The following is a 21,779-nucleotide window of genomic DNA, read 5'->3' as shown; positions in this document are numbered from 1 at the left end:
GAACTAGGCAGCCAGGCGGTTTTGCCAGAGGGGCAAGAGGGTAAACACAAGACCCTTGAGTGAAGTCAGCTTGTTACAGGAGGGTCAACGGTCATGAAAGCACTTCTGCTCACTGTGCCAGACCTTACTGACAGAGGCAGTCACAGTGCTGGCCCCAATACTGGGCAGAGTGGCAAGAACTCATGTTAAATAAAAATACCTAAGTGCCAAGGAGAAAGTAGTTCATGACTGCAAGCAGTAAAGGAGGCTTTCTAAAGGGAAGACATCTCAGCCTCGGTTTGAGGCGTTGGTGAGACTTTCACAAAAATAGCCCTAACATTTGTAGAGTTCTTTACAGTTGAAATAACGCTTTTTCAGGCATTATGTTATTTGTCTCTGGGAAAACACCCTGTGGGTTAGAGTAGGCATTATCATTTCCGATTGAGAGATGAGGAAATTCATGCACATGGTATTCTGCAGGCAAGAATACTGGAGTGGGTTGCCACGTCCTCCTCTGGGAGATCTTCCTGACTCAGGGATCGAACCTGCATCTCTTATGTCTCCTGCAGGCGGGTTGTTTAACTCTAGCACCACCTGCGAAGCCCAGGATAGCACACGGGTGGTCTTAATGTAAGAGCTGGGGAAGGGCATACAGGGTGTTTCTGGAGCATAATGAGAGTCATCTAACTGGAGAAAAAAACAAACACGCACACATTCTGAGAGTCCAGGTCCATTTTGATTCTTCTTTGAATGAATGAAAGAATGTCAAGGCTATGCCTTACTAGTTAGCAGTTCTCTACAGCTTCAAAAATACTCTCCTAGATCCCACTGGGCACCAACATGCACCCAAACAACCAACTCAAAACTCAATAAGAAACCCAAATTTCTCACCCAATCTATCATCCAAACCATTCGCTTATACCAATATTATCTAACAAAGATGTTTCAGTTAAACAGAATTGTTTTAATACAGCTAAAACATCTGCATTTTATAATAACCTCCCTGCTGTTGCAACATATGGCAGCATCAGACTACTTTATTCCAGGGCCCTCAGAGCTTCTGAGACACTTCAAAATGCAGTATCATCATAAGTAGGTTTTGGCAACTCTCAAAGCTGAAAGAAAAACAATTAATTCATTTTAATATTTAAAATAAACATGGGCCATTTGGATCATTTGGGAAGAGGGGGGGGGATTACAAAAATTACAGTAATTAGAATCTGACTCCCTAAAGAGAGATTTCCTAAAATGTAGCTTCCAGATGGAAAATTCTACAGCAGGTCCAAACAAGACACGTTCTCAGCCTGTCCCAGTCTCTTCTGAGTTGGAAAAGAGTCCTCCTCCTACCTGACCACCTGATGCAAAGAGCCGACTCATTGGAAAAGACCCCTGATGCTGGGAAAGATTGATGGCAGGAGGAGAAGGGAGTGGCCCAGGATGAGATGGTTGGATAGAATCACAGACTCAATAGGCATGAATTTGAGCAAACTCCAGGAGATAGTGGAGGACAGAGGAGGCTGATGTCCTGTGGTCCTTGGAGTCTCAAAGAGTCGGACAGGACTTAGTGATTGAATAACAACAACAACCTCTTCCTACCAAGTTTTTAATGGGGGTCACAATGAGCATCATCCCTTTACTTATATACAGCAGAATTATGACAACATGACTCTCGTGTAGGTAGAAGTGAAGCCAGGAGCTGAGGTGAGAGTTTAGTATAACTGAGTGAAATAAACATGAATCAGAAGATCTTATATTCCAGTCATTGTGCTGGATAAATACCAGAGAATCAGATGAATGAGGACAGCTATCTTTAATCGGTCCTTACTGGCCACAGAAAGAAAGAAATGGAGACTCGTAAATGTTACAGAGTGTGACAGAGTCTATGAGAGAGTTGACTTTAAGACGTGTTAGAAGCATAAGGAGAGCATTTCACCTAACCTGGGGGGGTGAAAGCAAGCTTCACGGAAGGAGGGATGCTGGAATAGAATATTCAGGGTAGAGACATTATGCTGAAATTAACGAGAGGAAGGTGAGCTTCCTGGGCCGAAAGAAACAAATGGTGTAGAGTAGGGAAACAGCCCTTCAGGGAGCTGATGGCCATTTGGTTTCAGGTGTGAGGCGAGGCGGTGGAGAAGAATCCAAGCAGAAAGGAAAAGGGTTAGATCCTGGAGGAACTGTTGGGCCACGCATGGCAGTCTGGGTTTCATCTTGGAGGGAATGCTACCACTGAAGGGTTTTCCTGCAGAGAAGGGGGACGTCAATGTCATTATCATTACAGCATTCTCTGTAATAGGCCTTGAGTGCATCCTCTGCCTTGGACTGAGAACTGTTCCTCCTTCATCTCACCCACAACCCTGGAGAAAGGTAGAATCATTATGACCATCTTGAACCAGTGAAATTGCTCAGTCATGCCTGACTCTTTGTGATCCCTTGGACTATAGCCTACCAGGCTCGTCCATCCATGGAATTTTCATCTTACATGGAATGACCATCTTACACCCACAAAAATCAAGGTCTTTAGAGGAGGGGGGTTTGTCTGATTTCTCACAGTCAGGAAACACAGGAAGTAGGATTGGAATCCGGATCTTGCAGACATTGACGACCGTGCTTTTGATCCCTACAGTGTACTGGTCCTGAACTAGACCGGGCTTTGGGGATGGAGAACAGTTTAGAGAAAGAGAAGCTAGAGCCCGAGAAACCAGACAGGTAAGGGATGCTTAGTATGCTCTGTGCTTGTTACAGTTGATGACAAAAATTGTTAAAAAAAAAAAAAAAAGACAAAGTCCCGTCACCCAGAAAACAGAGCCAATATGAGCTCAACTTCTTGAAGCCAATCATCTAAAATAAAAATGTCAACATTTGGGCCCATTCAGTAGTTCCTTCCTGGAATTCTGCCAGCTACTATGGAAAGGAACAGGGGTGCTGTAAAGCTGAGAACCAACATCAAGGAACTTTGTTAAAAACCTAGTTTAGGAAAAAAAAATTAAAAAAAAAAAAACAAACACCTAGTTTAGAAGAGACCTTGAGCAAAGAGCTTTAGCATTTGCTGGTTTCTCCTGCCTGCTTGCTCTTGACCTTAAGAACAGTGCCTGCAACCTCAGGTTATCCAAGGAAAAGGCCTGATTTTCAGGACTCTGAGTCTCAAGGCTCAGAGCTCTTTCAAGTTCACCAAGATAGGAAGAAAGTAAGGAAACATTTCAAATTCTGGGCCATCTCATTTGAAAGCCTTGCCTTCTCTGCCCATCTACCATTGAGGAAGTTCTCAGGGATAAAGGAAACCTGAGTGAGAGATCAATATCAGTGGAAAGAAACTTTAGCATTGAATGATTCAGAGCCAGTTAGCTTAGACACTACCATGCTGAGGGCAGGGGGTGGGGTGGGGTGAGGGGTGGAAGGGGGTGGTGTGGAGGGTTGGTGGGGGAAGGGGATGGTCAATATACCAGAAATACTTTATCAGAATTGTACACACAGGACTATAACAAACTCAGAGCATATTTTATTCAATCCTCAGAACAAAGAACCTTCCACCAAAAGAGCCTCTTCTCAAGCCTCATCATAAAATAATGAAGCTGACTTACAGTTTTCTATTGTTTCATATGCGTCCTCTTATTGGAAGCAAACACAATGCTGAAGAAAAGATACTGCACCGAATAAGGATGAGGAACCTAAGACCAAGAGTTCAGCGGTTAAGGTGGCCAACTAGGAGGTGATACGACAGAGGTATGAATTCTACGGGGCTCTCATGGTCCCTTAGACGGTAAAGAATCTGCCTGCAACGTTCCATCCCTGGATCAGGAAGATCCCCTAGAGAAGGGAATGGCTACCCACCCCAGTATTCTAGTGAACTTTTCACTGCATTTGATTTGTCACTTGTTCTCACCTTTGGGTATTATTTTCTTCCTCCTATTATCAACTTAAGAAAAAATAAAGATTAGAGAGGATGGAGGAAGGTCTGTGCATCATGTCAAATTGTTACATCACCGCGACTCCAAGACAATGAACTTCAAGAATGGGAAAAGAAGAAAAGTCTTATGAGTACGATAAAGCAATCATTTTCAGTGTCTCCAATATTTCATAAACATTAAATAAAAGACTGAGTTTCCCAGACAACTTCTCCACAATTGCAGTTCTGGCTGTGATAGTGCATCAAGAACAGTTGATAAATTATTAATCTGCAGCACTGTCTGAATTGGCATAGATCCATGGAAAGAGTGATGTGCCAGTCTAGCAACTGCCCTGTTTTACAGAGCAACATAATGTATATGTGTATATAACCTGGGAGATATCGTGTTTATTGCACAAAGTGATCTCTTTCTTAAAGCTATTTTTCAAAATTATTTTACAGTGATGCTCACGGCAACTACAATAAATCTGTTATGAGGTTCCATAGATGTTTTAGACATCAACTTAGAATTGTCCTAATTCTAAATCCTATGAAATCCATGTAGAAGCTGGAAATTCAATAATTTTTTCTGTGCCCCTGGCAATAACATACAGCACTGGGAGTTGTATTTTGTCAAGTTGCACCTTATCTGTCCGCCTCATCCATTATCAAACAGACCTGGCTTTGCTCACTTCAAAGATCCATGTTTTACTGATGATTCAATGAGATTAAGATAAAAAAAATGTTCCATTTTTGAAGCTATTTTCTTTATAATTTCCCAAACCATTATTGCACAAAGTTTAAAATAACAAGCATGTATCCACAGATGTACCTTTTTGAAAAAAAGCCTTGTATGGTAGAACTAATATATCTATTGAGCCTAGGATTCCCAAGAGTATATAAACAGTTTGAGTATAAAATATGTTCATTCTATAACCAACTTTAATATATTCCTGTTATTTCTTTTTGAACATTACTTTCAGAGGCAGAGATATGCATTAATTTTTATATATGAATAATTTAAATAGGAGAAAATCTTTATTTTTTGAAAGCTAATTTTATCTTTGAGAAACATATCATTTGAGGTCATTTTTTAAATCCTTATAACACCCACCTAAATAGGATGTCCAACAAATTCCTTTATTTTAACCTCTTCCAGCTAAAACTCATGGTCTCCGCTTTGGACCAAGCTGCTTTTCCTATCGCATCCCCTATCTTGGGACTGGTATCATGTTCCATAAAATTTATTGTGTTCAGTGATCTCTTCTGAAAATCAGGATGAGGTATTAGGAACTACACATGTAAAAGATTTTTCTCTGAGCTTCCTATAATTTGAATTGCTATGTAGTAAAAATTTTATTTGAAATAACAATTTACACTTTGAGAAAATAAGAATTAAAGATGAGAATACGGATGGTTTTCAGAAACCATGGCCTTTTCCACAAACACAGATGTCAGTGAAAAGCGTCAGGAAATCACTTTATATTTAGACTCATTTTACTTCTTATGGGGAACAATTGAGTGTGGAAACTAAGATCAATTCATTTTGACCTGAGAGTCTAACATAACTATTTCAGCGTCTGTAATCCCATGACACAGACTTTGAGACAACACTTGCTAGGCAGGATGTGTTTGGGGAGACAAAATCTCTATGGAATTCAGAGACTGGCTAAGTGATCACCAAGACACAAGGTCTTTTCAGTTGGTACCTGTCTTTGGTTTTCCGTCTCCAGGCGCAGCCTGGCCTCCACACACCTCCGTGTCTCCAGGAAGGCTTGGCGCTGGGCCCGGTCTGACAGGTAACTGATGAAGATTCCAGCTGTGTTCATACACATAAATAACACTGCCTGGGCCACAACCTAGAACAGAATTACAAACATAGCTTGGTCAAGTGGTTAAAAGAAGAGCTTTGCAGGCAAAGAGAATGACTAAATAAACAAAAACTTCCAAGGTAGGGCTTCCCTGGTGGCTCAGTGATAAAGAAACCACCTGCCAACACAGGAGACATGGGTTCAATCCCTGGGTCAGGAATATCCCACATGCCCCAGGGCAACTAAGCCTGTGGGCCACAACTATTGAGCCTGTGCTCTAGAGCTGGGGAGCCGCAGTTACTGAAGCCCGCATGCCTAGAGGCTGTGCTCTGCACTCTGCACTCATTGCTACCGAAATGAGAAACCGGCAGACTGCAACGAGGAGTAGCCCCAGCTCGCAGCAACTATAAAAAAACCCAGGCAGCAACAAAGACCCATGACAGCCCAAAATAAATAAATATATATTTTAAAAAATTTCCAATGTAGATCTTAAGGTAATAATCCAAATGTTTAGTAGCAGTTGAATAGAACCTTGCCCCTCATTCAGTTCTCAGGTCAACTTATTCCTACAGCCCTTCTTCAACCACACCATCCAGTTTAAAGCTTTTCCCTCCCTAAATCCCGGAGAAGGCAATGGCACCCCACTCCAGTACTCTTGCCTGGAAAATCCCATGGACAGAGGAGACTGGTAGGCTGCAGTCCATGGGGTCGCTAAGAGTCAGACACGACTGAGCGACTTCACTTTCACTTTTCACTTTCATGCATTGGAGAAGGAAATGGCAACCCACTCCAGTATTCTTGCCTGGAGAATCCCAGGGACAGAGGAGCCTTGGGGGCTGCTGTCTATGGGGTCGCACAGAGTCGGACACGACTGAAGCGACTTAGCAGCAGCAGCAGCAGCAGCAACAGCTCCCTAAATCCAGATTTAAACTCAAATTTGAAACCTCAAGGAAAGCTTCCTTCCTCACACTATCTCACTTATCCCTTCACTAGCTGAAAGTTTTAATTTTTTAAAGGGTTGGGGAAGCAGGTGAAAAGACGAGAAAGATTAGTAAGAAACAGGAAACATGTTAGTTGAAAGGTACTATTGTATTTAACTTTGGTACCCAGGTTTTCCTGGGGGAGCATCCAAGGCCTGATGTTCCTGACTCAAGAGAAAATATCACATTTGTCTACTGCTTTAAGGTTCCATTGCCATTACCCATCTCCCAGGTGCCAAAGTCTCTTTAACTCTTAAGTTAAACTTTGTATTTTCACATTTGAAATTGAAAGTGTTAGTTGCTCAGTCATGCCTGACTCTTTGTGATCCCATGGACTATAGTCCGCATGCTCTGTCCATGGAATTCTCCAGGCTGGAATCCTGGAGTGGGTTGCCATTTCCTTCACCAGGGAAATTTGCAGACCAAAGGATTGAACCCGGGTTTCCTGGATTACAGGCAGACTCTACCATCTGAGCCACCTAGGAAGCACATCTGCCCTGTTCCAAACTTCTCTCTGGTGAAGAAAAGCAGGAGATTCCGGAAAGGAGTCAATAGATGGAAGAAAAAAAAACAGCATAGTAAGGCTTTCTTGATTTTTATGGCTTTAGCTTGAGAGTAGATAACATAAGGTGTAGTTTGAAGGTGAAAAATTGCAATGGGAAACCCAGTTGGTCTGAAGAAGCAAAGAATAAGGTTCAGTACTTATGGCTGATTCACGCTGATGGGTGGCAGAAACCAACACAATATTATAAAGCCATTATCCTACAATTAAAAATCAATGAATAAAAAATAGTAAGGTTCAGAACAACTGTAGTTGCTGAAAAGTGATGGGAAAAGCCCCCGAAGAAGAGAACCAGTGAGGAAGAACATTAAATTTCTATATAAACTCTTCTCTGACCCACATATGCACAGGGCAAAGAGCAAATGATCGAGTTAATAGTAAAAGAATTGAACTGAGATTTGAACTGCCATAAATAAATAAAATTTAAAAAAAGAATACATAAAATATTCCTAAAGGAAACAGCATAGGAGACTTGCAGTACCAGGTAACAGAATTGTTATAAAGCCATAATAATTAAGACATCCTGGTATTTACAGGGGGATACAGAAATTGACCAGTAGATGTGAATGGAGAGCCCAGAAACATAAACACACAAACTTGATAATAATGCACTGTATTTCTAAGGAGCAAATAAGGCCTTTTCAACAAAGAGTGTTAGAAAAATTTGTAATTCACTTGGAAAATAAAGTAAAAGTAAATTCCTGCCTAATCCAATATATAGGAATACATTGCAAGTGGATTAATGTCTTAAATATGAAAGGCACAAATATTTTACTATTTTGATAAATTTTTAAAATTAAATGCAAAGAATATAAACCATAAAAATAGACTGATACATCTGACAAAATTAAAATTAAGCATTTCTATTCATTGAAAGACAGCTTTAATTAAATGGAAAACACTATAAGTAGAGATATTTGCAACACTTACAACTGGTAAAAATTAATTTAAGCTCACATGAAGAACTTGTATAAATCTATAAAAATAAAAGCAATCTTATAGGATATAAAGGCAAAAGAGAAGTGGGGTATTTCAAAAACAAGAGAATATCAACATGAAAATAAGTGTAACAATCTAGGAACTATAAGTTAAAAATCCACACCCATTCTACATCTACCAGGTTGGCACCAAAAAGAAAAAAAAAATAGTGGGGCATCATCAAATCGGTAAGAATGCTGTTGGCAATGTGAACTGACATTGCTACTTGGACTTGCACACTGATCTTGAATTTGCACATCATTAGAACTGAACCTTTCCCCTTCATACCCAGAGCCGTCTTTGCACAAACAGCCCAGGAAACATGCCCAAGAATGTTAAGAGCAGCGTTTTCTACGAGGGCTTGAAAGTGGAAATAATCTGAATGTTCACCAACAGTAGAATGGATATTTTAGGATGTATTAAAATACTTATATACCACTCAGTGGTGTTGATAAATCTATTATTGTATGAATCAAAAATGAATGAGGCCTGGGAATCTTCATTTTTTTAGGAATCTCCCAAAATCACTTTCTGCAGTGGATCCACGGGTTGCCATAGGGAATCACTGCTTCATGAAAACGATCTGAAGATCAGAAATAACATTGCCTTTCGACCTCCTATATATAGGTCCATCAGTCATGCTGTATTGGGAAGAACAAAGTTGACTCCATATAGACCTATGTATTTTACTTTAACCTTTCTATTCTATTGCTTTTGCTTCAGAGTTAGGAATGTTGCCTATAGTTTAAAGTACACAGGATAGCCTGTTCTCAAGGCTCTGACTTTTAAGGGTATGATGCTTTTCCACTCAAACAAGGGATAAAAAGTAAACAGTGAGGAACATTTGTTTAGCTGGAGAATTACAGGAACATTGTGACCTGACCTATGTGGACAAAGCGTTTCTGCATCAAGAAGTTTGCCACCATCAACCTCACCCTTCCCTCACTTTGCCTTTAAAAATGCTTTGCTGAGACCATTTCGGGGAGTTTGTGTTGGTCTGGGGCGCAAGTCATCCATCTCCTTGCATAGCCCAGCAATAAGCCTTTCTCTGCTCCGAACTCTGGTGTTCTTCTGGTGTTATTTGGCTTCCTTGTGCGTTGGGCACATGAATTCGCGCTCACTAACATCACTAAATTCTGGACTCCCACAGGGCAGACACCATTTCATTGTATCTCATCTCTTAACACAGGGTCTGGCATTGTAATACTCAACAAACACTTGTCGAATCTAATTAACTTGACAGAGTCACATGAGTGAATTTCAATGACCCACCTCTTGGGTGTAGTTTTGTGATGCCTGGGAAGAGGGATGTTATCACTGTGAGTGGGAAGCCCTCAACAAATTCATCCAGATAGGATGAGTCCCTCCTCACCTTCCCCATCGTCTCTTCCTCCAGGCCCTGGAGATGGAAGCTTCTCTGTGAGGACCAGGCTGGCCCCTTCCTCTCTGGGGCGGTGTCCACAGCGTGGGCACTGCTATTTGAGGCCAGGCTGTGGAGAGCTGGAAAGGCTCGCAGAGTCAGCTGCCCCATTTGACACAGGATTTGCGCTTTTATCCTGGCAGCAAGATCTGTGCCATTCATTGCCAACCGGACAGACTCGCTGGGGATCCCCCCACCCTTCTGCATTCAAAGTTATGCCACAGGGAGGTGCATCTCGTTTTCTCTGCAGTTCGCTTTGTACAGGGAGCATTGCCACAGTCTGCAGTCCAAGCTGCAGGCTAGAAGAGACGCACTTTATTATAAAAACAGGAGAAAGACTGCCCTTCCATTCATTTCTGCGTTTCCAAAAGCATCCTTTCAAGTGCTACTGTGTGTACAGAAAGACTAACTCTGGGAGAGTGACTATGGGACCTGTCCCTGTGGACAGTTGTACTTTTTTAATTTAGTAAGGAGGAATTCCCTGGAGGTACAGTGGATGAGAATCCGTCTGCCAATACAGGGGACATGGGTTCGACCTCTGGTCAGGGAAGATTCCACCCACCGCTAGGGGGCAACTAAGCCCATGTGCCACAACTGCTGAGCCTGCGTGCTGCAGCTGCTGAAGCCCTTGGACCTAGAGCCCATGTTGTGCAACAAAGGAGCCACTGCACCAACACTAGAGAATAATCCCTGCTCAACTAGAGAAAGCCTGAATACAAGCAAAGAAGACCTAGTTCTGGGGGTCCTGACAAAGTGAGTGGGGCAGCCACACACCAAGGGCCTTCACATCTGCCCGGTGCTGTAGCTTCTGCAACCAGAGACCTGGGTTTGCACTTCCTGTCGCCCCCATTTACTAGGCATACGACCATAGGCGTACGACCACTTTTTGCCTTTTGAACTTTCTCATCTGAACAATGGGAATAAAGCTTCACCACATACAAGTACATACATGTATAGCTATATATTTATGTCTAAGAGATGGTGAAGGATAGGGAAGCCTGGCATGCTACAGTCCATGAAGTTGTAAAGAGTCAGACATGACTCAGCCACTTAACAATGAACAATAAATATTTGTATTATATGTATATATATGAATATGCATAGCGGGTAACAGATATCCAATAAATGTTGTATATATAAACATGAGGTTATTTTCCCCCAAATTCTAGTGTACAGTGCAATATATATTTTTTATCTCTGAATAAATGATGCATTGCAAATTACTATTCTAGCTGGTTTCTTTTCCTGTTTTCTTGAGAAAGAAGCTACCTCCTAAACCAAGCACTGAAAATCATTGTGAGGATGCAGTATGCTATGATGCCAAAAATGAAAAGGTCATAGGTGTAATCCCGAATGTTCCTAGCTCTTTTTAGTTTGACTTGGAGGATGTTGTCTCTTTGAGTTTATATAAATGGGTTTGAGCACAACATTTCTTGAGTTAACCAGTCCTACATCATATTTCTTATTCAAGCTTCAGGGGTGTTCTGAACACAGGAGAAAAAGATTTTCTCCCTTCAGGTTCAGAAATAACCCAGAGGACCATGAAGTATTAACATCTCTTGTATTTACACTAATTTACAAAGAATGTTTCTGCTCATTGTTTACTATGTAGAGAAGGTAGTAGGGGGGATTATGGAGTCATTCAATCCCATCTTTCACCCCCTGGGTGACTCAGGCAGGTCATTCCCCTCACTAAGGGCGTGGATATTAAAGGGTTTGGTTTGCTTTGCTCTGTAGCACTCAGCAGTTTAGCCCAGTGGTTGAGGATCTGGGTTCCCAATGAGTGAGTGAAAGTGAAAGTTGCTCAGTCATGTCTGACTCCTTGTGAACCCACAGACTGTAGCCCACCAGGCTCCTCTGTCCATGGAATTCTTCAGGCAAGAATACTGGAGTGGGTTGCCATTCCCTTCTCCAGGGGATCTTCCTGACTCAGGGATTGAACTCAGATCTCCTGTGTTACAAGCAGATTCTTTACCATCTGAGCCATCCGAGTTTCCAATAATGCCACTTATTTGTTATGTAATCCTGGCCCAGTTAGTTAATACAGCCCTCACTTGTAACAGAAGAATGCCCTCCTAAAGATGCCGTTGTATAAGTAATGATAGCAATCAGCAAAAGGCTTATAAGACAATCATTGCTTACTATGTGTTCACTGAGGTCATGGTTATTATTATTATTGCTTTTGTTGTATGTTATATCACAAGAATGACTCATGGAAGGTCTGAGCAGGTAAGCAACCTGGGAAGCTTTGTGTTTGAGAAAGATGTCCAGCAGTACAGCAGCAGGAAGAGTTATCACCCTCTCTGAGTTAAGGACTCAGAGAAGACTGGGATGGGGGTGATTAGGAGGCTCCATGGGCTCAGCTGAGCCACCTGGAGGCACAAAGGTACCACTGCCAGCGTCCTCTGCCAGGGTCTGGGGTTCTTCTTACAGCTGTCAGCCTGAGACCAAGCTTCCTGCTTGTCCTTTATAATAATACATACTGAATTAGGAGAAGAAATTATAGGTAGTACTTGCTGCTGCTGCTGCTGCTGCTAAGTCGCCTCAGTCGTGTCCGACTCTGTGCGATCCCATAGATGGCAGCCCACCAGGCTTCCCCGTCCCTGGGATTCTCCAGGCAAGAACACTGGAGTGGGTTGCCATTTCCTTCTCCAGTGCATGAAAGTGAAGTCGCTCAGTCGTGTCTGACTCTTAGCGACCCCATGAACTGCAGCCTACCAGGCTCCTCCGTCCATGGGATTTTCCAGGCTGGAGTTGGGTGTCATTGCCTTCTCCGAGATAGTACATAATGAAGTTTAAAAAAATAACAGAGCATTAAAGTAGTAAACTTAAGAGCATATCTAAGGGAAAAAATGATGCTGGCATGCTGAATTCAGAGGGCATATGATAGCATGATGAAAAAAGTACATTAAAAACTCTGAGTTCAGTGAGAAATGACAAAGTAATGAGGGGAAAAGGCAGTCTTTTCAGATGAGAACAAGAAGAGAGAATTATTCTGGAAAACAGAATTTAAAAAAAATAGGAGTATAAGATTAAAAAAAATGGATTAAACAAAACTCTGACATTAAGGAGGAAGTAAAAATGTTAAAGGCTAAAAATAGGAAGGACTGGAGGTGAGGAAAAATAAATGATTAAACCCTTCAAAAATAGATAAGGTAAAATGATGAAGTTAAATTTTTAAAAAATATCAGAAGTATAACAAGCAGTAGCTCAAAATTTAAAATAAACTATGCTCAGGCAAAGCGGCTTAAGATACTAGCCCATTTACAATGTTTATTCCACAGTATTCAGAGAAAGGGACAAACCAAGTGGCCAGTAACTGTTTCAATAGTATTTTCCAGGCTCAGGTAATTCCACCCTTAGCATCTCCTGCTTCTTTGCAAGGGAGGGAACGTGAGGAGAGCTTCCCTTTACACACTCCAATTGTGTACCAGATACTGAGCTTTGGCCTTTATGTATGCTATTTTATAGCAACCCAAAGGAGCTTCCATGGTGGCTCAGATGGCAAAGAATCTGCCTGCAATGCAGAAGACCCAGTTCCAATCCCTGTGTTGGGAAGAGTCCTTGGAGAAGGGAACGGCAACCCACTCCAGTATTCTTTCCTGGAGGATTCCATCGATAGAGGAGACTGGTGGGCTACACTCCATGGGGTCACAAAGAGTTGGACTGAGCAACTAACAGACTTGGTCTTATTAGCTCCATTTCATGGAAATGAAAAATAAGACTCAGAGAGGTTAAGCAATTACCCAGGGCCACAGAGCTAGTGAGTGGTACTAGCATGACCAATTGGTCTTGGTTTTCCTGGAACACAGAACTTTGCTTTAAAACCTGGGGAAACCAGGTTTTCCTTTGCTTGGTCCTGGGAAAACCAGCAGGAGTTTTCCTAGCATGCTTTCTGCACAGCTTCCTTGCCATCTACTCCAGTGGTCCCCAACCTTTTGGCACCAGGGACCGGTTTCATGGAAGACAATTTTTTCACAGTTGGTGGGGAGTTGGTTTGGGGATGATTCAAGCACATCACATTTATTGTGCACTTTATTTCTATTATTACCACATCAGCTCCATCTAGGATTATCAAGCATTACATCCCAAAGGTGGGGGATCCATGACCTATTCAATTCACAGAGCTCAAGACTCAGCCTGGTCCTCACCCCGTGTAGAAGCGACTCTCCTCTTTGTTTTCTGCTCTGTGGGACTGTATCTCATACAGTCATCTATCATCGCTCTTATATGGTGGTGATCAGTCTCATCCGCTGTCAACTCTACATCCCCAGGGCCTTGCGTAGTGCTTACACTTAACCTGTGTGTATGTGTGTGTGTGTGTTAGCCTCTCAGTTGTGTCTGACTCTTTGTGATTCCTTGGACTGTATCCCACCAGGCTCTCCCGTCCATGGGATTCTATAGGCAAGAATACTGGAGTGGGTAGCCATTCCCTTCTCCAGGGGATCTTCCCCACCCAGGGACCAAACCCCGGTCTCCAGCATTGCAGGCAGATTCTTTACTGTTTGAGCCACCAGGGAAATCTGCTCCTCATTCATTCTTAGAAGCAACAAATATTTACTGAGTGCCCCCAATAGGTGAGGCAGCATGCTAGGACTACATAAAGATGGACCAAAGAAACATAGGCCCTGCCCCCATGAAATATACAGACTGTTAACACTTCAGGCCTTTGGGATATGTTTGTTGAATGAATCAATGAGCTTGGTGGTGGACAGACTAAAGGGATGTGAGCTGTTCAGCTTCCTGCCCTCCCTTAGGGGATGCCTCAGTTAAAGATTCTCAAGACCTTTTTTTTTTTTTTTTCTGTCCATGCACGATGTGGTTTGCAGGCTCTTAGTTCCCTAACCAGGGATGGAAAAAATGCCCCCTACAGTGGAAGTGTGCAGTCCTAACACTGAACTGCCAGGGAAGTTCATGAAACAAATTTTCATGGATACCCAAGGGAAGAAAGAAAGTGTCTGTTCTCAGTTGCCCCCCTTCAATTATCCAGGAAGCTTCTATGGTTTAGAATTTTAGAGTTTGGGAGTCAGAATTTAACCCCAACACTCTACCTCTGAGAGCCTCTGAGTCTATTTTGGTTTTTAATAGAAATGACTATTGATGACCTATTATAGATGTTCTAGGCACTATCCTGGGCTCTGGGCATACAGAACAAGTCTCTTCTGCCTGAAGCTTATATTCCAGTGAACTTACTATTTCTTCACATGCAAAAGAAAAAAGAAATCCCTATGATCTAGGGTTATTGCAAAGGTACAATAAAATAACACACAAAACTTACTCTCAACATTATTATAGCTTAGCAGTCATAGAAGAATCATCATAGGTAATGATTCTTTGTGAGTAGTTATAAAGATTGAAGGAGGCAACTGTCTGACTTCCCAGGTGGTCCAGTGGTTAAGACTCCATGCTTCCACTGCAGAGCGTGTGGCCAAAAAGTTTTTTTTTTAAGTGGGGGTGGGGAGGCAGTTGCTATCCATAAAGAACTACTTAGCATTTACAAAGTCAGTTCAGTTCATTTCAGTAGCTCAGTCGTGTCTGACTGTTTGCAACACCATGGACTGCAGCACATCAGGCTTCCCTGTCCATCACCAACTCCTGGAGCTTACTCAAACTCATGTCCATCAAGTTGGTGATGCCATCCAACCATCTCATCCTCTGTCATCCCCTTATCCTCCTGCCTTCAATATTTCCCAGCATCAAGGTCTTTTCTAGAGGGTAAGTTCTTCAAATCAGGTGGCCAAAGTATTGGAATTTCAGCTTCAGCATCAGTCCTTCCAATGAATATTCAGGACTGATTTCCTTTAGGATGGACTGGTTGGATCTCCTTGCAATCCATGAGACTCTAAAGAGTCTTCTCCAACACCACAGTTTGAAAGCATCAATTCTTCAGCGCTCAGCTTTCTTTATAGTCCAACTCTCAAATCCATAGATGACTACTGGAAAAACCATAGCATTAACTAGATGGACCTTTGCTGGCAAAGTAATGTCTCTGATTTTTAATATGCTGTCTAGGTTGACCATAGTTTTTCTTCCAAGGAGCAAGCATCTTTTAATTTCATGGCTACAGTCACCATCTGCAGTGATTTTGGAGCCCCCCAAAATAAAGTCTTTCAGTGTTTCCATTGTTTCCCGATCTATTTGCCATGAAGTGGTGGGGGACTGGATGCCATGATCTTAGTTTTCTTAATGTTGAGTTTTAAGCCAACTTTGTTTTACACAATAAACACCCCAAAATTGCAGCCACTAGTATAGAAGTTTTCACATAGACTGCCTCCAGAAAAAGGCAGTGGGCAGAGACTAAGGAGGAGCCATTGGGATTTGGTTCTCTTCTCTCTTCTTTCTCCCGTATGTGCTCCCTGGCTCGTAGTCATAGAGGATACCTTGGGGTTCTCTAGATCAGCTTTTTGCCCCTAAAGAGCTGCCCTTTTGTGCCCCTCTCTATGCTGATATCTCTGGGTGGTATCAGGTCTCTTTGTCTTCAGTTTCCATTTAGGTTCTTCCATGGCTAGTTCAGGAAGGAGCCAGGAAGATAGGAAGAGAGAGAGACTGGGGCAAGCCCTCATTCTGCAGCCACCTGTGCAAAGACTGTGTTCCTGTGTAACTAACATGACAGCTCTCACTAGGTTTTGATAATACCACCCCTCTCCTTGCTCCATCAGATCTCTGGGGGTGGGAACAGCATTCTCCGTGTCTCATCGCACTTTGTGGCTCCCTCAATCCGATCCTGGGGCTTCCCAAGTGGCACAGTGGTAAAGAGTCTGCCTGCCAATGCAGGAGACCCAAGAGATGTGAGTTCGATCCCTGGTTTGGGAAGATCCCTGGAGGGGGACATGGCACCCCACTCCAGTATTCTCGCCTGGGAAATCCCATGGACAGAGGAGCCTGGTGGGCTACAGTTCATAGAGTTGCAAAGAGTCAGAAATGACTGACTGACTGAGCTGGCATGCATGAAATCCTATCCCAAACATTTGCTTGATTGACAAGTGGAACCGAGAATATGTCTGATGCCAAAATCCATTCCATATCACTATGCTCAATCCTCCCCTGCAGAATACTCAGCCCTCCTAACTTTAGGACTCACGAACACTTCCTTGAATATTCCAGTTAAAGACAGCATCATCAAGGAATTCTTATTAATATTAATATCAATATTAATGGATTTTGTTTTAGGAGGAGACGCTTTTTCTGGAGGCTTGACCACATCAACCAACTCAGCTGTTACTTTGCAAGGAAAACCAGGAGCCAAGTCCAGGTGCAGAGTTTCGTCATATGTGCCCAGAGTATTGGAGGAAGCTTCTCCACTGGACTCTGAGTTTTATATGGTGACAATTATAACCTAGCAGAGTTTTCTCATCTGTACATTTAGCTTCTCTGTATTGATTGCAATTACAAGTTGGGGTAAGAAAGAAGACCAAATAGAGAGAGAGGGAGAGAGGTGGAGAAAGAGAAGGGAAGGGAAAGGAAGGGAGGAGTAAAGAAGAGATGGAAGAAAAAACCTAGAGACCATATTAAAAAGCAGAGACATCACTTTCTCAACAAAGGCCTGGATAGTCAAAGCTATGGTTTTCCCAGTAGTCACATACAGATATGAGAGCTGGACCATAAAGAGGGCTGAGTGCTAAAGAATTGATGCTTTTGAGCTGTGGTGCTGGAGAAGACTCTTGAGAGTCCTTTGGACTGCAAGGAGATTAAACCAGTCAATCCTAGAGAAAATCAACCCTGGATATTCATTGGAAGGACTGATGCTGAAGCTGAAGCTCTAATACTTTGGCCACCTGATGTGAAGAGCTGACTCATTGGAAAAGACCCTGATGCTGGGCAAGATTGAGGGCAAGAGGAGAAGGGGGTGGCAGAGGATGAGATGGCTGGATGGCATCACTGACTCAATAGGCATGAATCTTAACAAACTCTGGGAGACAGTGAAGGACAGGGACGCCTGGCGTGCTGAAGCTCATGGGGTCTCAAAGAGTTGGGCATGACCGAGCAACTGGTCTGAGCATGGTGTCTGTTCATAAGCACGTGGCGTGAGAGGACAAGGATTTACAGTCTGTATCGGTCTGTGGCCTCCAGCAAGGCGCCCACCCCATCCGACTGGATGTGCCACTAGGTTTAAAGTTACATCTCCGTCACACATCATGGCTCTAAACACAAGCCAACTGCTTCCTCTGGCCTCGACCATTCCAGAGTAAAACTTGCCTATGTTGGCTTATGGAGGTAGGATACATCCATTTGCTGACTTCTTTTGGCATTTAACAGATTTTTTTTTTTTTACAGCCTGACTTGTGACTACATTGTTCGCTTTAAAACCAAACCTCAGTGTAAGCTGTGATTCCAAAGTAGAGTAGGTTTCATCCAAGTAGTATATGTTGCATTGTGACACGTGTAGCAGAAAATACGGAAGTTAGCAAAACAAGTAGAGATGGGAAAAGCCACAGTCTGGATGCCCACAACTCCTGGAGCTGGCAGGTGAATAATAAACGTTTCTTTGAATGAAAAAAAGAATGAATGACTCATCTGCTGCTGACAGTCAGGAAAGACTCAGGTGTCCTTTCTGAAAAGACTGTTGATGCAAAAGGCACAGGGCATTTTTGCAGCACTGTGTTGGAAATGAAGCCTATAAATATTCACAGGCAGGCAAATCAGATATGTTTTGAAGACCCAAGTGGACACTGATTCAATTCTCTTCTCTCTCCATCTAGGGCCTGTCAGGCATCGCATCTCAAGTGCTTTATGGATGTGGCTAGGAGGAGGCAAAGGGTCAGCTGGGGAATGCGAGACTCAAATGAATTGCTCCCTTGCTGGGTGGACCCTCCTGGTCGGGTCACTGGCAGGTCACTGATGAAATGTCCCCCTTTGTCACATTCTCCGTTCCTGACACACAGGACACGGAAGAGCTGGGAATCGCTTTAGCTACCTTTAGTAGTGCTTTCTCTCAGGACTTCCCTGGTGGTCCAATGGTTAAGAATCTGCCTTGCAATTCAGGAGGTGAAGGTTCAATCCCTGGTCAGGGAACTAAGATACCACACCCTGAACAACTAGAGTCTGTGCTCCCACATAATGCAACTAAGACCTGAGGCAGGCCAGATGAAAAAAAAGGGGTTCTTCTTCCAGAATTAGCTTCAAAAATTTAAAAAATGGAGGTGATGGTATGAGCCTGGGGGATTTTGCTTAGCTTGGAGATAGATGCATGTGCAGGAGTCTGGCCTGGGGACAATATTAAACATGTCTCCAGTAGTGTCGTGTCAGACCCTGGGATGTCCTTTGTGACAGAAGGGGTGTGAGAATGGGCACAAGATTGCAGGATCCAGTGGTTGCATCACTCCCAGGAGCTGAGGGAGCCCTGGATTGAATAAGGGAGCACCTTGGTGTCATTTTGTAGTCAACCTCTCCAAAGTTGGGACGCCACTCTTCAGGATGCAGTGGACACTTCAAAGGTGTGATGCTAAGCCCTGGTAGGTGGGATGCTAAGCCCTGGTAGAAATAAAGAGGGGAAGCAGGAGTGACCCCACTTACCATCTCTCCCAGTGACCCACCTGGGGAGCCTGAAACCCTGAGTGCTCTAGCTTTAGAGTTCCAGCTCACCACAGGTTGAAAACTTCCACCAGGTGAGAGTAACAGTCCTACGAACTATAAAAGATGGCATGTTGGGCTCATTAAGCCAAGTAACCAGCAGACAAGCAGAGTCATCATTCAGGCAGGAATTATATCCTGGCCTAGGAAAGCCATGGTGACCAGAGGCTCAGAGGCCTGAGGGGTTAGAAACTGGAACACGCTGTCAGGTAAACCACCAAGAGACGCTACACCACCAAGAGATGTAAACCACCGCCAGAGATGCCAGCTGGCGGAGAGGGGAACCTAGAACAGAGACAAGAGGAGGGACACCATGTGTATCAGTTGGGCGCCCAAGACCAGCTGCAACAGTGGAAACTGATTTATCTCAGGCACTGCCCTCTTCTAAGCTTGCCCAGGAAAGACAGGCTCACCAGGGTCATAGAGAAACTGCTCTCAGAACTTGTGCAAAGACATAGATCCCAGTGGCACAAGGAGTGAACTGTGGTGGGTCTTGGGATGAGCCATTAGGTCTCCCTCTAGGAACCAGGGACATAGTCTCCTAGGATTCCTGCCAAGGGCTGGCATCGTTCTTTGAGCATCAACTCAGCTGAGAGGGCCTCCACACCCAAGGTCACTCTCTAAGACCGCTGAACTTGGAGGTATAAATGCTCATAATTTCAGCTCAAAAACATCATCCCGGCTTCAGAATTCCCCATGGACTTCTCAGGTGGTCCGGTGGTTAAGACTCTGAGTTTCCATCGCAGGGTGCACAGGTTCAATGTCTGGTTGGGGAACTAAGATCCTGAATGCCACACTGACCAGCCAAAAACAAACAAACTTCCCATGAAATTACTGAGGTTGCTGTTGAAATTGATTCAGAGCTCAATTTGTCCCTTTGTCTAGTTTTATTTTCTTCTCTTTCCTTCCATGGGAGCTGATTCCCAAAACATTCCCTGATAAACTCCCAATACTCACCCACCTCTCAGTCTGCTTCTCAGAGGACCCAACTGGTAATAACCAGAAAGCATTCAGAGCCTTCACGGATGCTGTCAGCCTCCAATATTGGCTGAACGAATAAATGTATTCAATGAGTGATTTGAATAATGAGTGTATTTTGCCATCCAGACTACTAGATGGATGACGATTTGACTGTGTCATAGAGAGTTCTCTTCTTTCTTCATCCATTTTATATTTACTGAGCCCCAACAATGACCTGTGAAGTGAAGCAAAAGTTGCTCAGTTCTGTCTGACTCTTTGTGACCCCTGGGCTATACAGTCCATGGAATTCTCCAGGCCAGAACACTGGGGTGGGTAGCCTTTCCTTTCTCCAGGAGATGTTCCCAGCCCAGGGATCGAACCCAAGACTCTTGCTTTGCAGGCTAATTCCTTACCAGCTGAGACTTAAGGGAATCCCAAGAATACTGGAGTGGGTAGCCTATCCCTTCTCCAGGGGATCTTCCTGATTCAGGAATCGAACTGGGGTCTCCTGCACTGCAGGCGGATTCTTTACCAACTGAGATATCAGACAATGTCCTAGACACTGTTTTATTTTATTAAAAAGAAATTCTTATTGGAGTATGGTTGATTCACAAGACTGTGTTAGCCTCAGGTATACAGCAAAGTGAACCAGCCCCTCTCCACCACAAATATATACATATCCATGCAATCTTTCTCAGATTCTTTTCCCATATGGGCCACCTCAGAATACTGAGTAGAGTTCCCTGTGTTATACAATAGGTCCTTATTAGTTATCCACTTTCTACACGGTAGTGCGCACATGCCAAGCCAATCCCCATTTCCCAATCCACCACGTCCCCCCGTTTTCCTTCTGGTAACCAAAAGCTTGATTTCAAAGCTGTGAGTCTGTTTCTGTCTTGAAAGCAAGTTCATTTGTACCCTTTTTTTTTAATCCACATACAAGTGACGTCACATGGTATCTGTCCCCGTCTGGCCGCTTCACCTAGGATGGTAATACTTAGGTCCATCCGCGCTGCTGCAAATGGCATCATTTCACCCTTTTCCATGGCCGAGTAACATTCCATCATATAGACGTACCACACCTTTTCCCTCCATTCCTCTGTTGATGAGCATCTAGGTTGCCTCCACATCTGTTTTAGATTCTCACGGCAAATAAGACCTTCTCTCAGGGCCCTTCCTTACGGGACCCTCCATAGGAACTTTAATTTAGATCAAACAGTTCAGGGGAAACCTCTCTGGGGGTGGAAAGTTTAAAGGAAACCTGAAGAATGAGGAGGAGTTGGCCAATAAAAGAGGCAGGCCACACCTACCCCGGGCAGAGGGCAAGCAGAGAGGGTGACCGTGGAGTAAGTGAGTAGGGGGAGGGCAAGGGCAGAGGGCTTCTTGCTGATGCTCCACAGCTTGTTTCAGCCTGGCACGCTGGGGTTGAGCCACTTCTAGGTCACGCTGAAAACCACAGAAGATGGTTCTTCTACCCAGTATATCTCTGCCCTGAGACGCTCTTCCTGCGATTTGAGATCAGAACTCCCCTTTCCTCTCCAGCCTCCCCCATCGTCTCCTCCTTCCCCTCCCTCCGGAGCAGATGGCGCTGTCAAGGAGCTGGTGGTAGCAGTTCCCAAGAAGTTTTGGTGTGAGC

General features: G+C 43.6%; 1 protein-coding gene across 3 annotated transcripts in view; it reads right to left on the bottom strand.

Annotated features, from left to right (window-relative positions):
• Positions 1-21,779, bottom strand: part of ADCY8 (adenylate cyclase 8) — a 225,287-nt gene that overhangs the window by 175,544 nt on the left and 27,964 nt on the right. For all 3 annotated transcript variants that reach the window (XM_061438577.1, XM_061438578.1, XM_061438580.1), the window contains exon 2: positions 5,572-5,721. In XM_061438577.1, coding sequence (XP_061294561.1) covers positions 5,572-5,721 — 150 coding nt within the window. The remainder of the gene's footprint in view (positions 1-5,571; positions 5,722-21,779) is intronic.

This window comes from Bos javanicus, chromosome 14 (genome assembly GCF_032452875.1).
Source record: "Bos javanicus breed banteng chromosome 14, ARS-OSU_banteng_1.0, whole genome shotgun sequence".
Taxonomy (NCBI): Eukaryota; Metazoa; Chordata; class Mammalia; order Artiodactyla; family Bovidae; genus Bos; species Bos javanicus.
The sequence above is the reverse complement of the archived record's forward strand: the minus strand, read 5'-3'. Positions and strand labels throughout refer to the sequence as shown.